Source organism: Erigeron canadensis, chromosome 7, assembly GCF_010389155.1.
Source record: "Erigeron canadensis isolate Cc75 chromosome 7, C_canadensis_v1, whole genome shotgun sequence".
Taxonomy (NCBI): Eukaryota; Viridiplantae; Streptophyta; class Magnoliopsida; order Asterales; family Asteraceae; genus Erigeron; species Erigeron canadensis.
In genome coordinates this window covers 8,291,212-8,310,540 of record NC_057767.1, presented here as the reverse complement: position 1 = coordinate 8,310,540, position 19,329 = coordinate 8,291,212, and the positions used below count along the sequence as shown (strand labels likewise).

At 32.5% G+C, this 19,329-nt stretch overlaps 2 protein-coding genes across 3 annotated transcripts; both read left to right on the top strand.

Annotated features, from left to right (window-relative positions):
- The first annotated feature begins 661 nt into the window (after nucleotides 1-661).
- LOC122608584 (origin of replication complex subunit 2) lies at nucleotides 662-6,728 on the top strand. The gene is made up of 6 exons (XM_043781680.1): nucleotides 662-790; nucleotides 1,597-1,703; nucleotides 2,249-2,381; nucleotides 4,066-4,348; nucleotides 5,425-5,652; nucleotides 6,181-6,728. Exons 1-6 carry the CDS (start codon nucleotides 662-664, stop codon nucleotides 6,378-6,380), a joined length of 1,080 nt encoding a protein of 359 aa, XP_043637615.1. The 3' UTR covers nucleotides 6,381-6,728.
- Nucleotides 6,729-11,688: 4,960 nt separating this feature from the next.
- On the top strand, nucleotides 11,689-17,964 carry LOC122607456. Of its 2 annotated transcripts, none has more exons than XM_043780433.1 (7): nucleotides 11,689-12,036; nucleotides 13,633-13,690; nucleotides 14,255-14,335; nucleotides 14,977-15,012; nucleotides 15,538-15,774; nucleotides 15,863-16,004; nucleotides 17,340-17,964. In XM_043780433.1, the coding sequence occupies exons 1-7, from the start codon at nucleotides 11,726-11,728 to the stop codon at nucleotides 17,813-17,815; spliced, it is 1,341 nt and encodes a 446-aa protein (XP_043636368.1). In that variant the 5' UTR covers nucleotides 11,689-11,725; the 3' UTR covers nucleotides 17,816-17,964. The 2 variants fall into 2 exon arrangements, with proteins under 2 accessions (XP_043636368.1, XP_043636367.1); XM_043780432.1 differs by having other exon boundaries at nucleotides 11,690-12,036; nucleotides 15,538-15,777.
- The last annotated feature ends 1,365 nt before the right edge of the window (nucleotides 17,965-19,329 follow it).

Sequence of the window (19,329 nt, the reverse complement as noted above, 5' to 3'; positions counted from 1 at the left end):
AAAATTTATACAAATCTCATACAAACTTTAGTAGCTGACGTCAAACATCAAAACAATATAATTCAAATGATATGTTGCGTGAACTATTCACAAATAATTATGGCTTGAAATTTTATGATTGGCCAGGTACATTAAAAACCGAGAATTCAAAGTTTATTATATACAATAAACATCCGAATAGTTCATTACATAACATAATCATATGTCTATAATTGACGACTTTTTTGTTCCATTACCTGTAATCCTGTATATATTTAGCCTCACATTCTTTAAGAATTTGAACGTTTAAATTATGTATTTAGATCATTTTTATAAAATTATACATATTAGATAAAGGATGTGACAATCCAATTTCGAATATATCTTTTTGTTTCTGTTTGTATTTCCTTTATTTTTGGGCCTAACAACCTTCATATTATCCAAGTCGTACATTAATTTTCGGACCGGGTTTAAGTTAAAGCCCAAATGGTTGGAGGGAAACCGAAAGAATATAAACAATGGCGGGAAACTAATTAGGGCTAAAAGTAAGAAACAACTATCACTTTCCTTATTTTAACAACTATTTCTTTATATTTATTCTGATTGCAGATTCTATATATAAAATTTTGATTTTTTTCAAAGACAAGAATAATATAATAATAATAAAAAAAGAATAAAGAAAATGGATGAAAATGAAATAGATGAAGAAGAACATGAATTCTCAAGAAATTATTTTTTGGCAAAAGAATCTGGAAAATCATCCAAAAAATCTGCTCACAAGCTTTCTGATATCGATCTCCTTGATGAACAGGTTTTCTTTCTTTTTTTTTTTTAATTTTTTTTTAAATTTATTTGTTGGATTATAAATATTGGTTTATTATTGTTGTATTAATATTAGATTCTTAGAATACCCATCAAAAGATGGATTTCTTTTATGTGTATTTTTAAATGATTAAAAACATTCAAAAATGGTTATTAATTTAACAGTTTTGTAAGATGATTGGAAAAAACTCTTTTTCTAATGACTTGAAAAGGACACAAAATCATCTTTTTATCATACGATTGGACGGAACTTAGTTTCGAATGTCTACGGTCTGGAAGGGACAAATGAATAAGTAAATGGGCATTCTAGGAAGTTAACCCATAAATATCATAACTCAAGTTACAAAAAGTTGTTGGAAATTTGATAATGATGAATCGATATAAATATATAATGATGTTTGGTATCATAAAAAGTTTAGGACTTTAGTTTTTTTTACATATATATAGAAGCATGTATATAAATTTAGGAGTAAAAAGATGCCGGCTTTGTAGCCTAGTTGGTTTTGGAAATTGGGGAATTTGTGAAATATGCCGGTTAAATCCTCAGCGGAGCCAATGAGGAACCTACTCTATCAGGAAAAGTCGTCGGTATATTTGGATTGGTTGAGTGGGAGCTGGCTGCTAAGTGAGCTAGATTTAGCTTGCATAGGTTTGGCAGTCTGACGTGGGCCGGTTGGAGTTATAGGACACATTTCAGAATAAAAAGAAGTACTATTTGTATTTGAAAGTTAAGGAGTAGTTGGTTTACGAAAAAGAATGAGCATATATTAATACCTGTAATAATTTGCAATGCAGGATCTTCGAGCTGAGGTGTCTAACATTGAGCAGAAGCATCAGAAAGAAATTACTGCATTGATAAATAGTTACAAAAGTTTGTACAATGAGTGGGTTTTTGAGTTGAGGTATGTACACCGATCTTCATAGTTCATTCAAGTTTTTATATTTTTAGTTCTTAATTTTTTCAACGTTCACTACGTATTCATTGATATGAGATTGTCAGACGCCCCAAAAGAAGGAATGTTTGGAAACTCGATCTAGTAATGCCGTAATGGTCAAGTAGTTTCTAGTGGATCAATGCAAGTATCAATCTTTCCTATTTGCACCACACTAAACATTTTGTTTGTCAGTGTTTCTAAAGCTTAAATGCTACCTCACTTGGCCATATAAAGCCAAGTATACGTTCTGTTCTTAGGGACAAGGTTATTAAGTGATGAAAACCAGCGTATTGATGCATCATGATGTTGGGGAAAATTGGTTTTTTCAAGAATATTGGATGGAAATTCAGTAAATTAAGAATATATGAATAATGCGACGGACCGAAATAGATTCCAATATAGATGGCTTGGTTGTGCGCAAATAATTGATTTACATTATTCCATGGCTAAGCTGGGTAACTAAGTGAAAAGTCGGTGACCATTATAATGGTTGTTTTTTACAACTCTTGTAGGTATGGTTTTGGTCTTCTACTGTATGGTTTTGGATCTAAGAAGACGCTGATAGAAGATTTTGCTTCAACCGCCTTAACTGAGTATAGCGTGATTGTTGTTAATGGATATCTCCAATCAATCAATCTTAAACAGGTATGCTGTTTGTAGATGCAACTCGTTACTTCTGTGTTAATTATTGAGCAGATATTGTCACAAAAGCTTATCACATTATGTGGTTAAAGGCTTTGTAGGAGGACGTGGCATTCACTTATTCTTTAACAGAGTTAAGCTCATATATTTCCTTTATCCATTTTTCTAGGATTTTAGTAATGAGGATATCAACTTATTGTATAGATTAAGGCCATAAGTTTAATGACCTTAGATTCCAGTTTTGTCTGCTTGAAAGATTGATTTCTTCTAGTTATGATATTTGTATCTCATCAGGCATTTCTGTTTAGGCTGTGTAATGTTGAGTTGCAAACCACATAAGCTGCACAGTGTGCTGCTTCGTTGTCCAAAGGAAATTGTTTGAGACTTTTTAGCTACATTTACTACCTGAAAATGGTGTTTGCTGAAAATATACCAGCAATAAGACTCCTTTTCATACTTGTCATTTTTTTTCTTTACTTGTCTTTTGACTTCGAAACTTGGCCTGAGATAAATAAAATCGGGTAAACGGAGAGGGATCTCTGTTGAGGCTCCAGGAAGAGTCCGGTCTTGGTCTGAGATAAGCAGCCTTGTTAAATTTGTTGGTAGAGATAGAGTAAACCAAGTCTATTCTAACACCCTTTTTGTGAGGAGAGTTAAAAGTATATCTGTTGTGTTCAGTTTGTTTTTTAATTTGTAGATCTTGGTGGTGTTTGTTTTTAATAAATATTGTTATTGTATGTTTAATGGGATTCATAGAAAACTGTCTGAGCTTCCAGTTACGCACTCCAAGTTGGTGAAGTTCGATAATAGCTCCTTATCCACTTTTATTTTCATCTCTATTTACTTTACAGCTAATGTATGCTTTTTGATCGATAAAGCGTTCCACTCTTTTATCATTTACTTTATCAAGTGATATGGCTTAAAAGTACATTAAGAACAATGTATCAATTATTGAATGACTCCTGAATTAATGATACCAAAACCACCCTTATACATGAATTTTGGATGTCATTAGCTAGAGTCTCATAACTAGAGCTGTAGAGGTAACGAAATGGGCGAATCTGGCGGACTGGATAGCGAGTCAATACGGATTCAAGTTGATATGTGTAACCTTTGTACAGATTGGGTTGATTGATATGCAAACTGTATTTTTCTAATCTTAATTATATGTATATAGTCAACAATATGTGTAATATCATCACTAGAGCTATATTATTAGAAAAATAATAATATAAATGTTTGGATATAGCCATTCAGAAGGTTGTATATTTTAAATTACACACCAGGAAAGTGTTGACTTGATTAACCCATTTAACCTTTTTCTTTGATTTCATAGTTTTTATTGTTTTACTCATTTGACCCGCTATAGGTAAGACATGACCAAAATTGTTAATAAGTAACTTGGTTTTACTCATTTGACCCGCTATCATGTGCAAGTTTGTGTTGGGGGGTGTGGCGCATGTGTGTGTGTTTTGTGTGTATCAAAATGTGAATGTGAAATTGTGAATTTGCATCTGTAAAGTATATTACAGAAAATGACAAGCATGGTTAATATTTGTATAAGTAACTTGGTTAATATTGCCACATGTATGCCTAAGAGACATAATTAGAACATTTTGTTTGATAGAAAAACTAAGTACATGCTAAGCGTTGTTTCTTCTTCTAAAGTTTCATGATACATTTGCAGGTTGCCGTGGCAATGGCTGAAGCATTATGGGATCAACAGAAGTCTGCTTCTCGGAGCCTGCTTAAAGATCAACAACCATTTAACTCCCGCTCAATGGATGATCTTATTGCTTTTCTTGATGGGAACAATGCAGCAGAAGATGGATGTTCGGTTTGTCTTGTCATTCACAATATTGATGGGCCTGGTTTGCGAGATTCTGACAGTCAGCATCTCCTAGCAAGAATCGCTGCTTGTTCTCATGTTCGTGTTGTAGCTTCTATTGACCATGTGAATGCACCTCTTTGTAAGTGGATTCCATCAAATTACAAATTTCTTATCCATGATGTTGTTTTCTTCAGCCACTTTCTTTGGGGGCGACAAACTGAGTGGATGGACAGATTAGATAATCTGTCAAAACGGTCCGCATTTAGGTGCCATCACTATCTTTAAACTATATGTTAAAACGAAGTTGTTTGCCATCAATGATTATAAAGATATCTGATTAATAAGTTTTTTAAAGTGAAAGGATTTTAAAGAGGTTTTTAGACATTGTATATACACTTTGGACAACTTCCAGCTCCTTTGACCTGTCAGATGCGTTGACACTTTACTTTCAAGCTATTATCTTTCTCTTTACTTGTTTGACCTATCAGAGATAAAACGAGTACATAATCCAAAAACAAAAGTTGGGTACCTCTACTTTGTTATCATGTAAAAGTAGTTTTCTACAACTTGTGCAATGAGGTTTGCATGACTGATGCACATGATAGAACAGTTATTTTCGGAACCAACTTTTGAAAGCATATATATCAGATTTTACAAAGAAAGGTCGCTTTTGACATGATAGTTCAGGTTGGACAATATTTTTGAAAAGCAAATACTTACACTCCTAAACACAGAACCACCTTTTTCTCAAATGAGACCTGGAGATTAATTAATTTAATATTAGCAAATTATTTTTCTGGTGAATGTCATTTTAATTCACTTTTATTGACTTGTCGAGTTGATGCCATGTTATCATTAGAATCCCATAGTTTATTGTATTTATTAGATCTTCATTTTTCACACCATTAGATGGAAACTAGAGGTGGCAATTTGGCCGGTTTGTTGTACATATGAGGTCTGGTTGACCCAAAATAGATCCCATCCAAAGATTTTAAGTTTATTAACATCAATCAACAAGACATATATGATTACAATTTACAATAGTTAAATTATTGTACACTTGACTTCCAACCCACATGACTCGTTTCTTTCAAGTCAAATTTACATGTTTTACGCGTTTGACCTGTTAGAGATGATAACCTGAATTGAACATAAGTAAATGGTACTGGACTGCCACATGCTCTGTAAGATAATTGTGCAATGAATTGATGGCAGTGTGGGACAAGAAAATGGTTCATGTACAGTTCAATTGGTGTTGGCATCATGTTCCTACCTTTGCACCATACAAGATTGAAGGAGTCTTCCATCCTCTTATTCTTGCTCATGGTGGTACTTCCCAAAGTGTCAAGACTGCTTCAATAGTCTTACAGAGTTTGACGCCTAATGCCCAGAGCGTTTTTAAAGTTCTTGTAGAACATCAACTAGCCCATCTTGATGAAGAAGGTACACATTTACTATGGTTAGAGTCCACAAAATGGGTGGGTTGGGTAACTGGCTAAAACAAGTTTATGTGAAAACTGAAAATGGATAACTATTTTAGTACACGTCTAAATGAATCGGGCTGGTGGCAGTTCTAACGCATATACAGATATACTTATGCATGGGTCAGCCCGGGTAATATATATTTTAAAAAGTCAAATGGGTTCATTTATAAATATCAAGCTAAAATGAAACCGGTTAAATGGATTGTGATTCATGCAAAATGAATTTTTAATGCATGAGACCTCCTGGAGTGTTTAATACAAAACATCAATTATTGTTAAAATAGAATACATTTTGTAATTATATTTGATAGTGATTCTTTTCCGGAAATACAAAGTTTCCCAACATGGCTTACTAATATATTTATTGGTTATGAGACATCACTCCAACTGCTACCCTGCTCATTTATTCATCTCTAGGACAAGAACCAATCTCTTTTCTTTTCTTTCTGATTCGCAACATACTGAGCCTTTGTTTCCTTACATTTAGGAATGCCCATTGATGTGTTGTTCACAAGTTGTAGAGAGCGATTTCTGGTGAGTAGCCAGGTCACGTTAAATTCCCATTTGACGGAATTCAAAGACCATGAATTGGTCAAGGTCAAAAGACACTCTGAAGGGCAGGATTGCTTGCATATTCCTCTTTCAAAAGATGCACTTGAAAAACTGGTACAAGAGATCAACCAATAGGAGGTTGTCACCGGTTCACTAAGTTCACTTTCTCGAAACCTGAAAACTTCATCAGCAAACCACTTGGACGTAAACAGTCCGTCGGGCCATATCTGGAAAAACAAGTAATTTTAGGTATCATTTATTAAGGTTGAGTAGCAGGAATCTGTCTATTCAGCAAAACTATTGAGAGGAAGAGAACTTTTGACAAAAAAATGATGTAATGGTTAGGCTTGGTGCATATGTTTAGTAAGTTTTATTGTGTTAGTCTTTCATATGATTACCAAAATAATGTAATGGTTAGGCTTGGTGCATATGTTGAGCAAGATTTATTGTGCTAGTATTTTATAAGGTTACCCGACAATGAAAAGCTAGAAAAATAATTCTTATTGTGCTAGTATTTTATAAGGTTACCCGACAATGAAATACTAGAAAAATAATTGTCTCGTTATAGTTTTGATATGTTTAGATTTTGTTAACAATAAATTATTTTGTTATGTTTAGTTTTTGTTAATATTACAATTAAAAGCTAAATTGACTTCGACGGATACTTTTTTTTATTGGTTAGAAAGTATATCTATTTATAATCTTTTTAATTTGAACATCAATTGTTTTGTATGGTCTAAACTTATACTTCATTAAATAACTTGACTATGAAATAATTGACATATAGATACAAATATTTCTTGCTACTTGACATAAGCATTATAAATTAACCACGGTAAAATAATAACATATATAAAATTATCCGTTATTATCCCACACGTAGTATTAGAAGACCTTAATGATAACAAAAAACTACGAAATTGCTATATCGGTGAATAATGTCAATCGACACTCTTCACCTAAAACAAGTACTTGTTTTTGTGAACGAGCATGGTACCCGCGCAATGCGGCGGTGGTGGGGAAGACAATCTGGTAGTGACGTTGATAGGGTTTTACTTTGCTAGAGACGAAAATGGTTGAAGGGCATAGTTGGTATATCACGTGAGAGAGTGCTTAGCAAGGAAAATTATTTAAGGGCGTTTTTGTCTTATCAGGTTCTTGATTAAGTTAAGGGAGGAATCCAATTTGCTTTATAAGGTATTATAGATAAGATATCGGAGCCTGGGGGAATAAAGTCATCTTGTGAGCATTGAAGGACCATATGTAGTAGGTTACATTTGCTACTTTGAACTTACAATTGGTGATCAATAGAGGAACCATGTGTTGGTTACATTTCTACTTTGAAAGCATTAAATTTTTTATATCTATGCCTAAACTACATTTCTACTTTGAACAAAGCGGTATCAACTATCTTTGGTTTGGTTCTTATACTTAAGCTTCTAGCGAACCAATCTTGGTTTTGTTTTTGTTTCTATTTAAACATAACTACTTTTATCATTTTTTTAGACTAAAAAGTGAGGAGAATTACTACTATGGAGGTCTTGAGTTTAAATCTAGACATAGATGTTTAATTATAAATTTAGGAATAACTAATTACTAAACATTTATTGTTAGAAAAATACATAAATCTTTCAAGTCTCAAAATTTTAAATTTATTAGTTTTGGTTTGGTTTGATGTGGTTCGGTCTTGTTACCTAATGGAAAAACATGTTTAGATTCCAACTTGTTAGGTTAGGTCACTAGGTGAGATTAAGCCTAACCCGACATTTCATATGTCCCGGGTCATTAAATTAATCGCTAGTTATTTGCATCTTATTCATTCATTTGTATCACTTAATATTTGAGTTATTGTGGGTTTTTTACTTTGACACTTTTGTTTTTCTGGGGCTCCAACAAAAAAAAGTTCTATTATAGAGATTGAAACCGGATAAAATTACTTTAGTAGGACTCCGATCAATTTTTGCTTACGTATACGGTTACTAGACGGTTTTATCATTATTTTTAATACATTATCTGCCAGCTTGGAGCCACATGTATATTATAATTATTATACAATTTATATAAATGAATAATTTAGCCTGATACAACACAAGCCCCCAATTACCACCACCAACGAACAATCCCCAAAATCAAAATCATTATCCACAACACACTACAGATCTTCCCTTTGTATATAATATATAGGCTATCTATATACCAAACAATAAAATACCGATCTATATACCGTATTACAAATCTTCCTCTGTATCTCAAGATCCAAAAACCAAGAAAACCCTAATCTAACTAGATCTAAAGCCTTCTAAAGATGAATCAAACACAAAAACAAATCTTGTAAATAAACAACCTCAAACGAATATGGTGATGGTTGAAGCTGATGTTGGGCAGAGATTCCATGGCATGGCGGTGACAATGATTTTAATGTGGCGATGGTGGGGCCTGAATATATGCATGGTGGCTAGAGATTTCTGTTCGAGTAATGATTTTAGAAGTCAAAATATTCTATTCCTTTGATTTTGGTTGCTGTAATGTAATGGGATGAAAGTGGTTGCAGTGGAGGTGGGGAAGTGGGATCTAAACGGAGATGGGATTGCGGCGGCTCGTGGCGAAGTGGCAGCCATGATTTGTCCAGCTATGTATATATAAATTCATATATATATATATATGGATGTGAATGTGTAACTACGGTAGCCATGATTTGGTTATATGAAGATGACCATGATTGTTTGAACAAATACTATTCAAATATTTCTTATATATGTAGATGACCCTGATTGATTATATTTGATTTAGTGTACTTAAAAAGGAAGATGTAAAAAATCACATGAACTTACCACCATGGATTATAGCTGGCAAAAAAATCATCTAACAGAAAAGAATTTGGGGATGTTGAATGATGTTGAATGGGATGTTGAATGATGTCGAATAAGTTTGGAAAGAAGATGATGTGGCAGCTTATTTGGCATAAAATATCATTATTTCTTTTTTAAAAATAATATAAAATGGAATGGAAATTAAAAAGTGACTGGAAACCTAACCAAGACTCCATTAAAAATGTCTTAGCCGGTTTTTTTTTCCAATAATAGAATTTTTTTTTATTGGAGTCCCACAAAAACAAAAATTATCAAAGTTGAAATACTTTCCAGACAATTAGCCCAACATAGCATAAGTTGTATGGGTATAGGTTTTACATGAGAATAAAGATGAGTTTTCAAACCTACCACTTTATTAGTGTTTTCTTTTTATTTCTAAAAAAGATTTGGTATTAAGATGGTATAAAAGAAAAATATCAAAATTATACTGGAAGAAAATAAAAAATTTGGCATCATGAAAAAAATAAAACAAAAATTACATAGAATTTATAAACAATTAAACATATTTTTTACAAACAGATTAAAATAAATATAGTATTATTAACTAGTAAGTTTGTAACTTTAAGACCATAGTTAATGAAAACTCAAGGTTTCATATACGATAAGGTTTCTTATACGATAAGGTTTCTCTAATGTCGAATCTTGATTGAATGTTTAAAAAAAGAAAAAAAATTAAAAAAATATTTGATTTTATCGAACAATCACAACTTTTTTTTTTCTTCAAATTAACTTTTGCTTGTAATTTTAACTTTGGTTTTAATATTGACTTTCGATTTAAAAAATATATATATATGAGTCCACAAATAAAATTAATTATACATATATATTAATAATTATATAAAAAATCTTATTATTTTTCCCCCCTGAACGTTTAAATGGTCAGAGCTTGTTCGTCTCACTTATCGGCCCCTACGTCCTTCGGGCAGGATGCCATTGAAATCTCAAGGAACCACAGTGGGAGGAAAACCTCATATTAATCCGCCAAATGACACATCTATATCATAATTTATATCTACATCCTAAAAAGTAAAAATTATATTATTTAGTATATCAAAGATATGTAAAAAAAGGTTTAAACATTCATGTTATAACAAACTTGAACCAAAACTAATTAATTTATTAGTATAAGTTTAATGCTTACATTGAAAACTATTATATCATAATATTTCAACATGTTTGTTTTTCGGTAAATATTAAATTATGAGCTTGTATTTTTTGGTAAGGTCTTAGACCTTAAGAAAATCGAACAAAGTTCGAATACTATTTTCTACATTTGTAGAAGCGGATTATTAATGATGGGGGTGGGGTCCTGGGTTTCATCCAGACATGCGTGGTTTAGATTTTGCATACTGTTCAATTAGATATCACCGTGGTGTCTCGATATCTAGCTACAAAACACTAACTTATAACTCACTGTTAAAAAAAATAAAATTACAAAAATTTTTATTTTCATTTTTGTTAATAAGTCATTTTATATTAAAAATGTCGTTAATTTTTGTGTATTCAATCATTGTTTATTTTCAACAGAGATTTATTTATCTTTTATTGTAATATTCATTATTTTGATTATGTAATCATATGGAATATATCATTAATCGATTGTGTGAGGAAAAAAAAAAAGATGTAAGTTTATAAATGAATCATTTTTCGTAATTTTAAAGACTTTATAATTTGTGTCCTTATCTATACTATCTAATAAAATAAATCACTTTTTTTTTCCTCGTAAACTTTCTGTCTTTGAAAAACCAAAAATACCCTTCCCATTTATTCACTAATTTAAACATCTCCGTATAATATACTTATAATACTCTTATGAAATTTACAGTACAAATCCCCCAACACTTAAAATAACTATAATACCATCTTTAACATCAATTACTTTCACATTCATCACCATCATCGCCTCCATCACCGTCCCCACTGCCGCCCCTGCCACTGTCACCACCACCAACTCAACCATCACAACCCCCACCGACGCCACATTGCACGGACATAAGTCTAGTAACTTATAAGTTATAACACATAAAATAAAAAATAAAAGGCACCCCATTAAAGTTGCTTATTATTAACTACCTCTAAACTTCATTTTTTTTTAATTGATTGAATTAGAAGGCTAGCATTCTAGCAAAGATGCGAAAGATTACAAACAAAGTTCAAAAGTTGAAATTCACCATTTTTGTCATTTTTTTGTGATACACTTAATCTATTTGATATCCAAAAAAACCCGTAAATTTGATCTTTTTGTGTATGAACAGGGTTTTGATGAAAGAAGCATTTGTTTTGAGTTTTCTAAATGATCCAAACATAAGAGAAACTGAGAGAGGACGATTAAGTTAATGTATCTCGATTTCTTGGAGTCGATTGTCGATCCTTTGTTTAGTCCAAAGGTCAAACAGGGCTCTAAACCTCTAAATTATATGAAAAAACATAATTAAGCATTTGAAACTCTCATCTCAGCTACTAACTCTGACTTTAAAGCTAATTTTACCCAATCCATCCAACCACCTTATTTTTGTATTTTATTTTTTTCCTATTCCCCAAAAATGTCTTCATCCTCCTGTCCATTTCTCTCCATCATCATCCAATAACCAATATTATCTCTGTATATATATGATATATATATATACTTCTGTAAGTAATTATCATCCAAAATTCCCTCACCCCACATCCCAAGTTCACACCTTTAAGACTTTGCCATCTTTTGTTGCTACTATTACAGCTCCATTTGATCAAGAATTAGAAATGTGGGGATTTGGGGGCAGATTTTATTGGGGAAACAAAACAAGATTAAATAATAGTAAAGGAATTGTGGTTGTATTTGCATGGATGTCAAGCCAAACAAAACATGTTAAGAATTATGTTGATCTTTACTCTTCTCTTGGTTGGGATTCACTTGTTTGCCATTCCCAATTTCTTAATTTGTATGTATTCTCCAACCCCTTATATCTATATCTATATTTATGTTTATTTTATTTCCAAATTACCCTTCTCAATTTAGAACTTTGTGACTACATAAGAAAAATATCCTTTTGATTTTTGATACTTTAGTTTTATGTTGATTAGTTTAGTTTATTTTTTAGTTTAGTACAATCTTGAAGTTTGAAGTTTAGTTAGTTTTCTTGAAAGTCTTCGCAATGGTCGCCTAGTGTAAGGGAGGTGCAACATCTTAAAACCGGAGGTTAGGGGTTCAAATCCTCGCGATAGTAGCATAGTGTTACCCGGATTACTTTATCTCATGCTTGTTGATGAATTAACTATATTAGTACTTTTGATTTTAGTCTTGCATTATTGGAAGGATATAAAGATTTTAGTACTTTGATCTTTTTGTACTATTTTATGTTTGTTAGTTTAACTTCTATTTAAGTATAGGTCAGTCTTGAGGATATGGAGTGTAGTTAGTTTTCCTGAAAAAGTAAGTTTAAAAAAGTAAGGATTTTTATATATTTTCATTTTGGGGTTTTGATAGTTTTTTGTTGGTTCTGATGGATATGAGTTGTTACGGAGGTTAGCTTGTAGTTAAGAAGTTGATTCTATTTTAAGTAGTATACTTGTTTATGCATGAATATTTGGATTAGGATATCTATAATAGTCTTGCTTCACTGGAAGGTTAGAAAATATTTTGATTAAACTTTGGTATATAAATAGAAGTCGATGTTGCGGACTAAGATTAGGTTTCACAATTATTATGTGAAGATGATATTGGGGAAAATTAGGTTCTTTTTTCAGCTCAAAAATTGCTAAAATTGTTGCTATTATTATGGGAAGAAATTGTTGTACTCTTCATTTGGGTAGATGGAGTGACATGTTGCGTGTTGTTCTTTGGATCGAATATGCAATTAGGCCAGTTTAGGAAGATACTGAAGTTTTGCAATTAATATGGAGAAAGTTATTGAAGTTTTTATTTGGGTAGATGAAGTAATATATTGCGTATGGTACTTTAGATCAATTATCATGGTTGGTTTTCTTTTTAACTATGACTGCTATTGTGGGGCCCCACAAACCAATTCTGCGGGCCAACATGGCAAAGTATATTGAAATGTCCTCAAAGTGAGGAAGGTGATATCTAGGCTTGAACTGTCTCACTTATGAGTTCCTATCTTCTTACCGTTAGGGCAAGCACACATTGACATTGTTATGTATTCGCTACATAATTCTGATGTAGGACTAGATCTGTAGATTAGTTGATAGGTTTGTTGAAATAAATAAATACAGTAGTGAAGACTAAAACGTACAATGATGGCTGTGAACGAATACTGATGATTTACATAACTGGACGGTCGGACTAGAAGATGAGAATTTTAACGAAAACATAAAGAAATTTAATTTGTATTGAATTTCCACTTTTGTGTGTCTTACATGAGCCCTGCTGATTATTTCTCTGTTATGAAGCACTAGTCTTTAGCAAGTCTGAAGTAGATTGATATACAAAACGAGCTAGAAGTGACTTTTGAACCAATGCTCACCATTATTTGTATATATATGTCTTGTTATTTAAAGTTGGCTATATTGATTCACAGGTTCTTCCCTGATAAGGCTCATATGTTGGCACTGGACATTCTTAACGAGCTTGTTAAGGTTAGTTTTATAATATTCAAATTAGAGCCTAAGAGAGTTAGAGGTGGTAACATGGGCAGGGTGGGCTGGGTTACAGGTGAAAACGGGTAACACTTGATATGGGCTGGAACGAATTCAAAATAACTTATACGGAATTAGTGTGTCAATGCAGTTACTAGTATTATCCTACTCAATAATGCTATAGTATTTTGAATAACATAATTCTGGAGGTTTTATGCTTTTAACACACACTGGGTGACTTCTGATCTGTTGGGCCAGGTTTTGTTGCATCTAGTTTCTTACCTGTTTGATTTGTTATAGCTTAAACATAAGGAAAATTAACCCATTCGTAAGTAAATATCTTAAAAAAAATTTCTTCTACTCATCATCTCTCTGTTCCATGGTAATGTAATTCATTAAGTTGGTAAAATAATCTAAAAATCTATGTGTTCTGACTAGTCAAATTCCCTTATATTGATTAGTGACAGTGACAACATTAAAATTTTTCTTTTTGTATGAGTATTGATCTGTTAATTCAAGATGTAATAGGTTCAATACTAATGTTATGTTCATTTTGAAATGAAGGAGCTAAGGAAAAGGCCATGCCCAGTTGTCTTTGCATCTTTCTCTGGTGGTCCCAAAGCTTGCATGTACAAAGCTTTGCAGGTAAAATATACATAAGGTGTATTTTCCTGAGTGTTAAATTACTAAAGAAAACTGTTCGTCAAGTTTTCACAATGTTAAAACCAATCATGCAGTATTATTCAACATTGACCATTGTGGTAGCGGTCTACATAGGGCTGTTCTGATTTTTGATTTAGAACTGAATTATTACTTAGAGGCTTGAGCTGAAGTAGCAACAATTAATAGTAAATGCCTGGATAGAGAAATCTTACAAAAGAGTCCCTCTCTCTTATTTTTTCTTCATAGATGGTTCTCCTTGGTTGTTTTTCCTTTTTGTTGATTCATTAAATAATTGGAATTTGACAGACACCCAAACTCCTGATTATATAATACAACTCCAAAGGCCATGTACCGCAACTTTATAACAAATGCTTATGTGATTATGATTATTTAATATTATCCAATCACTTTTATAATGCGCATCCAAACAACCTCTATTTGCATATTTTTTGTAAGAGTTATTGATTGGAGAATGGATTAAAATACCCTTGTCAAGCTGGCCAAAGTTCTGATGCACCCTAAAATGACGAGTAACTTGTATGCCCTTTTTGGATCCATCCTTCTTTTTACAAAGGGTTTCATACCTTCCTACTGCTTATTAACTTGGAATCTTTTTGGTACAGATAATTGACTCGAAGGGTGAATCTTGTAGAGATCTGGTACCATCTCACCTTTATATTCATTTTCCTTAGCATCGTTGTTTTTATATGATTGATCAGATTATTAGTTGTTATAACAAGGTGTATTCTATAGAGTTGGCTGTTTTGGCCCATTTGCTTATGCATAGGCCGATTATGGTTGTGTTTATCTCTTACGGGTCAACTGGGCGCACTAAAATTGTAGGGGAAACATGTCAAATGGTGTCATACAAGTCGAATGTTGCTGATTGTATCTAAAACTTACAAGTTACACATTTATCGTAAGCATATTTAACGCTAATTGTTTAGCTCTTTAAATATGAACAAATAGTGTTTCGGATCAACCCAGGCCAACCCATACAATATTTAATGTTTTAACTCAAACCCAATCTGACCAGTTATCCAACATTGACTATTTTGTCACATCTAGTTTAGTCGATAAAAAATGTCAGAAAGTCATATAATTTGGGTTTACCACTGTACCTTTTTATCTGCCGTGTGCTTTACAGTTCACTTATCTTAAATCTGTTGTGTTCTATGGTGAAGGGTGAATTTCAACTAGTTAGAGATTGTCTTTCTGGACACATATTCGATTCGACTCCTGTGGATTTCACAAGTGATTTGGGCACACGATTTGTTCTTCACCCGAGTATTCTTAAATTGTCTAGTCCTCCAACAATAGCAAAATGGATTGCAAATGGCATCTCATCTAGCCTTGATGCTCTGTTCCTTAGTAGTTTTGAGTCACAGCGTGCAGTATATTGGCAGACTCTGTACTCAACTGTAGTAAGCTTCTGTTAGTTTCTAGTTCAAGTTGTTTCTGTTCTTATATAGTTTTTCCTTTTCATTTTATATCTTAAAAATAATGCAGAGAATGAGAGCACCATATTTAATACTTTGCTCGGAAAATGATGATCTTGCTCCTTACCAAATCATCCGCAACTTTGCCCAACGGTTAGAAAGTCTTGGTGCTGATGTCAAGTTGGTGAACTGGACTAGCTCTCCTCATGTAGGTATGCTTCTATATTCTCAATTTGAAAGTTTGCCTATTTTAACATATTGAACTTTAATTCTTTAAATACACATTGCATTCTATATTCTTATGAAGTACACTTAAAAACTACGTGTATAAGATAGTATGTCATCAATACCAAAAGCAAAATATAAATACAATATCAAAAGGAAATAGAAAATATAAAATAAAATACTAAAAGGTAATTTAAAACTTACACCACACAAACTTTGTAGAGGAGGTTTTTCCTGTCCAGGGATTTAATTGTGTAAATATGCCAAAGCTACCCTTGAGCTAATTGAGTCTGAATCATTCAAAGTCTGCTTGAACCGAGCCTAAATGCCCTTTTCTTGGGTAAAGGGTTACCCTGTTAAGTTCTATACCACAACACTATAAAATTCCAGTACAAGTGACACGACTGTGTGTCATGTTAGTTCATATATACGACCTACCCGATATGAACTCAAGTTAGGTTCTAGTCTAACTTGGAATAAATGAGCCTGAGCTTCGAACACTAAACTCTATTAGACATTTAGACTGGCGAGCTATACGGGCCTCATATATAATACATACAAATTTAGTTTGTATAGTTATACAGTAGTTATTTAGTATATGTATCTATATATATATATATAATTATTATAACTGTGAAATTAATATCTGAATATTTCTATGTACAATTAATTTAATTTATAATGTAATATAAAAATAGTTGAAAAATAAATCTATTTAAGCTACCAGGCGAGCTCGAGCCTCTAAGATTACTTACAAGCCAAGCTCGAGTTTTACTCATTAGGCCCGAAACGAGTTAAGCTTGAGCTCCGGATTGGCTCGGCTCGTTTACAGCCTCTCTACATTCTTATATGACCAAAAACTTGTTTTATGCACATATACTTATGTGAATTATAATTGACTTCAGCTACCTTCTTTATAACTCATTTTTGTGTAATTGTATGGTGTTTAATACAGTTGAGATACCCATTTAAAAATTCAAAGAGTACAAAGATCCAAGTGTATGATTTAATAAGCTAGGTACAGTTTTTCATAAAAAGTACAATGACCCAGATAGACGAAAAATATACGATACAAATGAACATTTTTATTGAAAAGTACGTCATATGTTGGTGACTTAAATCTTATATTAAAATTGCTCTTCTTTGTTCGTGTATAATTTTTATGAGAGGGAGGGAGTATTTGATTCTTACCATATCAACAGCACAAACACTATCTCATTTGTGTACCGCGAATTATTCTAGTCATTCAAATCTACATAATCACTCCAGTTAAAGCACGTCTGACTTGCTATATAGACATACACTGACTAACACTGGCGCAGGTCATTATCGGCATCATCCCGTTGAGTACAAGGCTGCTGTGACTGACTTGCTAACCAAGGCTATATCCATTTATTCACAAAGAATCCAACGAGTCAGTGGGTCTCACAGTGTGACCTCAGAACCGTTAAACCACCTAAGGGAAGCAGTTTCCAGTTCAAACGAGTACCAGAGCTTCCATAGAATCACTCTTGATATGAATGACCACTTTGTCGTGCCTGGCTCAGTCGAGTACCATGAAGGGAGAGATGTGGGGTCCGTTCAGGATGCCCCTAAAGAACGCTTCATTCCAAGGTCAGCCCCACCAATGGTCAACCCTCAGGGTATTCTTGGTCAAATCTTGTTTGATGTTTGTGTCCCAAAAAACGTTGAAGATTGGGATTTAAGGTCTTCGTCATCTTCCTCTTACACGTTTACTTCAGGCCGGAGACATTCACATTTTAATCCTATAAAATGCATTCGAAGATCGAGACTTTAAAAACTAGTTTTTGGATACTATTGCATTTTAGTTCAAGGTGAAAGAGTTGGTCTGATTCATGAGGTTTTTAAAATTGAATGTACATACACAATAATGGAAGTTCAGTTTCTATAGACTTAAAAAGGAAGTTATTAATTTGGTTTCTTGCATTCTCTTGTGTCTAACATAAAATGGAGTTCAGTTTCATGGTTTAACAAACGGGTAAATAGAGGATTTTTTTCCCCCCGAATTACATGGGGATTATGAGTTTTTTCTTCCTCATACACATGTATGCGGTTTAACCAATGTATTTCCAACGTTGTTCCAAATCTCTTCTCTGACCATCATTCTAAGGAGTTTACAAACCGACCTCTAGGCTCTAGCCGATAGTGGTGGTTCAAATAACAGGCATAATATTACACAAATGTACTCGTAGATGGCTCATGATTGTGTTCTGTTCACATCTATGTTATATCTATAACTTCTTTATGAAGAGTTTTAACAATCCTTTACCTCCGAATCCATCCATAATAATATTATGGACTTTTGAAATTTATATTTTAAAAAGAGATTAGATTTATAAAAAATACATGTTGCAAATTTTCTATTCTATCTTATTTTTTCTGATTCTACATATGTTTGTTTTTTTTATGTGCTCAACTCATATCAACCGGTTAACTTTAGCTAGCGTGTTGCAGCTTCAATTATTGCAATTACGTTTGTTATTGATGTCATTTCATTATGTTAGCTCAGTTGGGTTGAATCCACAACTTTTTAGGTGAAAGGCAACAATAAATTATTCTATCATAGATATATTTGTTCAAACAATTTACGATTCAAATACACATGTTTATGTTATGCACTAACACCACTACACCAAGTTTAATAACAACCAAACAAAAGAAAATGAAGAATAAATTAAGAAAGATGCATAAGAAATCCAGAACTTTAGGAAAGCAACTTCGATACCTAGATAGAGGGAGAGGAGGGGCTAGACTATATAAGAAGAAAGAAGCAAGAAAACCCAAATCAAAAAGCACGAATACATTATGCTAAAAGAAAATGATGAAACTGGGTTTGTGAAAGTTGATATTCAATAATTAATTAGAAGCCTTGATTCATAACAAGAAATTGAGTATGGTGTTATGGATCAAGCTTAAGGAGGAGGAAAAAAAAGTTGCATTTTTGTATAAATATTATGAGTGAACAAATGTTATGAGTGTTTTTTTTATAAATTTTTCTAAAGAAAATTATAAAAAAAGAGATATACATTCAAATGAAATTTATTTAGAATATTTTTATACAAAGTAAAACTTATGTTTCCAACTTATAACTATATATGAGAAAATTATATATTTATAAAATATTTAACAAATGAGATGAAATTATAGTACCACCATCATGTGACAACATTAGCCCATAGATAAATGTCAGACATAACAAGCTCGAAACCCTATATGTGTAGGAACATCATTCACAAGAATAACATTTTTTTGATGATACATTCGAATTACAACAACAAAATACAAGAAAAA

Bases quoted from the DNA above. Each gene is read 5' to 3' on its own strand.
- LOC122608584 (XM_043781680.1), top strand. From the start codon at position 662: ATGGATGAAAATGAAATAGATGAAGAAGAACATGAATTCTCAAGAAAT. The intron at 791-1,596 runs GTTTTCTTTCTT...TTTGCAATGCAG, and splicing joins TCGATCTCCTTGATGAACAG to GATCTTCGAGCTGAGGTGTC. The intron at 2,382-4,065 runs GTATGCTGTTTG...ATACATTTGCAG, and splicing joins AATCAATCAATCTTAAACAG to GTTGCCGTGGCAATGGCTGA.
- LOC122607456 (XM_043780432.1), top strand. From the start codon at position 11,726: ATGATATATATATATACTTCTGTAAGTAATTATCATCCAAAATTCCCT. The intron at 13,691-14,254 runs GTTAGTTTTATA...TTTGAAATGAAG, and splicing joins TTCTTAACGAGCTTGTTAAG to GAGCTAAGGAAAAGGCCATG. The intron at 15,778-15,862 runs GTAAGCTTCTGT...AAAATAATGCAG, and splicing joins AGACTCTGTACTCAACTGTA to AGAATGAGAGCACCATATTT.